The 4425-nt window shown below is 46.8% G+C and overlaps 1 protein-coding gene across 1 annotated transcript; it reads right to left on the bottom strand.

The window, feature by feature from the left end:
- Positions 1–307: 307 nt before the first annotated feature.
- Positions 308–1006, bottom strand: LOC141023130 (uncharacterized). The gene has a single exon (XM_073499458.1). It carries the CDS (start codon positions 1004–1006, stop codon positions 308–310), a length of 699 nt encoding a protein of 232 aa, XP_073355559.1.
- Between the last annotated feature and the right edge of the window lie 3419 nt (positions 1007–4425).

Genomic DNA, 4425 nt, shown 5'->3' on the forward strand with positions numbered 1-4425 from the left:
GGGAGAGGCTCCCACTGACTTTTGTATTACTCACAAAGAAACCAGTTACATCATTGTTACAAGTGGGTTTTGTGGCCCCCCGGCCAAAACTCCTATGAGGCTACCAGTGCAAGTATTACAATTGTTGTATGTATGTGTCTAGGAAAGGTTGCAATTCCTCCCTACAACTGTGAACCAACAGGGTCAAAAGCTCTTTGAATCTAGCCAGCCATGAACCAAAAGAGTGTGGAATCCCTCTGAAGTGTTGATTATTTCTCTCCTTCCACAAGCTCCATGCAGCCATCAAGAAGATGTCCATAAACAGTGGTCACCGCCAGTGTTCTCTGCCAGCGTGCAGCAAAGCGAGCCTGTTCCCAGTGCTTGGCCAAAGCATCCCAACCTTATCCCAGCATTGTTGGCTGAACGGGCAAGTGAAGAAGAGGTGTTCCACCGTTTCCTTAGGGGGGTTCTGGCAAAGCATGCAAGTGTAAGTGTTGCCCTCCATGACGAAGTGCGTGCGTCTCAGCATGTTCCTAGTGTTAAGACGATCAACAAACGACAGCCAGCCAAACATTTTGAATTTGATCGGGCTTTTAGCCTTCCATAGCCAACGGAAGGCATCATCAGCAGCTGTATCTCTCAAGCAGTTATCGTAATATAGCTTGGAGGAGAAAGCCCCACCAAGGTTGCATTCCCAGGCATCTGTGCACCCCTCATCAAGGAGCACATGCATCGTTCCTTGCTGGATTCCTCTAACTTCCTCTCGAGCTTGTGTGGACAGTGGCAGGTGGAAGATCAAGCTGGGATCCGTAGCAGTGATAATTTTTGCTACCGGCTCATCTTCATTTATATAGAAAGAGAAAGCTCTGGGGTAAATCTCCATTAATGGGGTGTCACGGTCGTCAAACCAGACGTCTTTCCAGAACAGGGAGGAGGATCCGTTGCCCAGAGTGACTCTGGTGATCCCACGGAAAACATCGCTGAGCTGCATTACATCACGCCACCGGAAAGAGCCAACAGGGTCCATCGCATGCGATACTTTATCCGTGTAGTAAGTATCCCAGACCATAGTCACCCAGGGGACGTCATGGTGATTATAAAACTTAAACAGATGCTTCCGCAGCAATGCTACATTCTGTGTCTTCTATAGACCAACTCCCAGGCCGCTAGGGAGTTGTTTTTGACACCATATTCAGAGTTCTTCGCCCAGAGACAGTACCTGCGCAGCTTATCAAGGTGCTCAATCACTTTGGGGTGGAGCTTGATTGTACACATGGCATAAATTAACATCGACGTCACTGCCGAGTTAACCAAAGTGAGTTTTGCCCCAGAGGACAACAAAGACAGAGCAGTGGACATTTTCCCCTCCACCCCGTGCACAAGTGGCATGAGCTCAACCAATGTGGGCCTGGTCGTGCCCATGGTGAACGGCATTGAGCCAACCGAGCAGCCAAGAACCTGAGCCAGTTGTAACGCACGCTGATGATCAAGATTGATAGGGATTAGGGTGGATTTGTGGAAGTTGATCTTCAGATCAACCGATGTTGCGTAGTCCTCAAGGATTTTTTTCATGCGGGCAACTTGATCAGGGCAGGCTGGCATCACCAGGATGGTGTCATCCGCATATTGCACCACCGGGTAGTCACTGTCGCGATTGCATTGAATGGGCAGCTCGATCAACCCACGAGCAAATGCGTCATTGACCGCTGCTTGGAGGAGATCATCAGCGAGGACAAAAAACAGTGGAGAGAGGGGGTCGCCTTGACGCACCACACATTTGCACTGAAACTTTCTGCCAGGGACCCCATTAAGGAGGACAGACGACACTCCAGACCCAAAGATTGTTTCCATCCATCCCAGCCATTTATCATCAAAACCCATGTGTCTCATGATCTCCATGATTGGGATGTGCTCTATGGTGTCGAAAGCTTTGGCGAAGTCCATCTTGAGCAGAATAATCTCACGCGACGACCTCTGGCATTGGTGGATATATTCAAACGACCATGCAAGACAGTCTTGGATGGTTCTCCCCTTGATGAACCCATACTGGTTCCTATGTATGATTTTCAGAATAACTTCCTGCAGACGATTGGCCAAGATCTTTGTGACAATTTTCAGACAACAGTTTAGCAGGGTTATTGGCATGTTGTCATTTGCGGTTTCAGGAGATAAGGTCTTTGGTATCAAGGTAATGTATCCCTGGCTAATGCTGGTGATATCAAGGTTGCCCTCATGGAAATCCTGGCACATCTTGTAGAAATCCTCCTTGATAATCTGCCAACAGCTCTTAAGAAATCAACCATTAAAACCATTGGGGCCCGGCGCCCGGTCTGCCGGCATCTCCTTTATGACTGCATCAATTTCCTCCTTAGAGAAGGGAAATGACAGCTCATGAGATCTCATGAGCAACAATTTTTCCAATGACTTCCATTGGCTTGAGATCTTTGTAATTGGGCATCATTTGGATCAATGTGCACACGGTATCATATTTTCCATCCAAGGCTCTTAGGATCTTCTTGATGATGAATCTATCAGTCATCTCTTCACTTCCTAAGCCGGCAATCTCATTTGTGATGAGGGCAAGCCTAGAGTACATTTCAGTGACACCTTCACCATCGTTCATTTTGAACTTGTCAAGTTGACTTTGAGGCACATCCAATTTGGATTCCTTGACGGCGTCGGTACCCTCGTGCATATCAATCAAAGTATCCCAAATTTCCTTTGCATTCTCAAGACGGCTGATTTTGTTGAATTCTTCGAGGCACAATCCGTTGAAGAGGATATCGCAAGCTTGAGCATTGTATTGCAGCATCTTCAACTCTTCCGCGGTAGCTTCACGGTTCGGTTCCCTCCCATCAAAGAATTCACCTTGCAAGCCAATACACACAATAGCCCAAACGGCGGGGTTATGTCCAAGAATATGCATTTTCATATTATGCTTCCAACTAGCAAAATTAGTACCATCAAAGTAAAGACCTCTACGGTGGTAATTTCCCTCGCTAGACGCCATACTCTCCTAGGTTGTGAAACCAAGGCTATGATCACCAAAAGCTATGGAAATCAAGGCAAAAGGAGACCAAAGCTTTGATACCACTTGTAGGATCGAAAGTATGTCTTGAGGGGGGTGATTAGACTACTTGACCAAATAAAAAAGTATAGCAGCGCAATGCAAAACATTGCACATGAAGGTGAAGGGAGGAGTTTGGAGGGAGAAAACGCAATATAGACACGGAGATTTTTGGCGTGGTTCCGATAAGTGGTGCTATCGTACATCCACGTTGATGGACACTTCAACCCACAGAGGGTAACGGTTGCGCGAGTCCACGGAGGGCTCCACCCACGAAGGGTCCACGAAGAAGCAACCTCGTCTATCCCATCATGGCCATCGCCCATGAAGGACTTGCCTCACTAGGGTAGATCTTCACGAAGTAGGCGATCTCCTTGCCCGTACAAACTCCTTGGTTCAATTCCACAATCTTGACGGAGGATCCCAAGTGACACCTAACCAATCTAGGAGACACCACTCTCCAAAATGTAATAGATGGCGTGTTGATGATGAACTCCTTGCTCTTGTGCTTCAAATGATAGTCTCCCCAACACTCAACTCTCTCTCATAGATTTGGATTTGGTGGAAAGATGATTTGAGTTGAAAGCAACTTGGGGAAGGATAGAGATCAAGATTCTTGTGGTTGGAATGGAATATCTTGGTCTCAACACATGAGTAGGTGGTTCTCTCTCAGAAAATGTATGCTGAAAGTGAAGGCATGTTCTGATGGCTCTCTCCACGAATGAAGAGTGCGTGGAGGGGTATATATAGCCCCAAAACAAAATCTAACCGTTACACACAATTCACCAAACTCGGTGGGACCGAATCATAAAACTCGGTCAGACTGATTTAGTTCAAAATGTGAACGTTAGGATTTTCGGTGGGATCGACATGTCAACTTGGTAGGACTGATTTAATTAATGTTAGGGAATAACATAATCTCTGTGAGACCGATCACACAAACTCGGTAGGACCGATTTCTGTAATAGGCAAATAGAGAGTTGGACAGGCAAACTCGGTGGAACCGAATCGCTCATTTCCGTGAGACCGAAACGTTACGAAAGGGAAACAGAGAGTTTGCATTGCGAACTCGGTGGGACCGATCGCTCATCTCGATTGGACCGAAACGTTATGAAGGGAAATAGAGGGTTTGCAATCCCATCTCGGTGAGACCGAAATTCCTATCGGTGAGACCAAAGTGACGAGGGTTTCTGGTAGTGGATATGTCAAATGAACTCGGTGGCGCGGGATAGATCAAATCGGTGGGGACGAGTTTGACTTTTGGTTTGGGACATATGTGGATATGAGAAATTGGTTGAGGGCTTTTGGAGCATATCACTAAGCATTTTGAGCAAGCAAGCCATTAAGCAACACCTCATCCCCTTTTAATAGTATTGGCT

This window comes from Aegilops tauschii, chromosome 5, assembly GCF_002575655.3.
Source record: "Aegilops tauschii subsp. strangulata cultivar AL8/78 chromosome 5, Aet v6.0, whole genome shotgun sequence".
Taxonomy (NCBI): domain Eukaryota; kingdom Viridiplantae; phylum Streptophyta; class Magnoliopsida; order Poales; family Poaceae; genus Aegilops; species Aegilops tauschii.

Excerpts from the sequence above, each read along its gene's own strand:
- LOC141023130 (XM_073499458.1), bottom strand. The coding sequence starts at position 1,006 with ATGGACCCTGTTGGCTCTTTCCGGTGGCGTGATGTAATGCAGCTCAGC.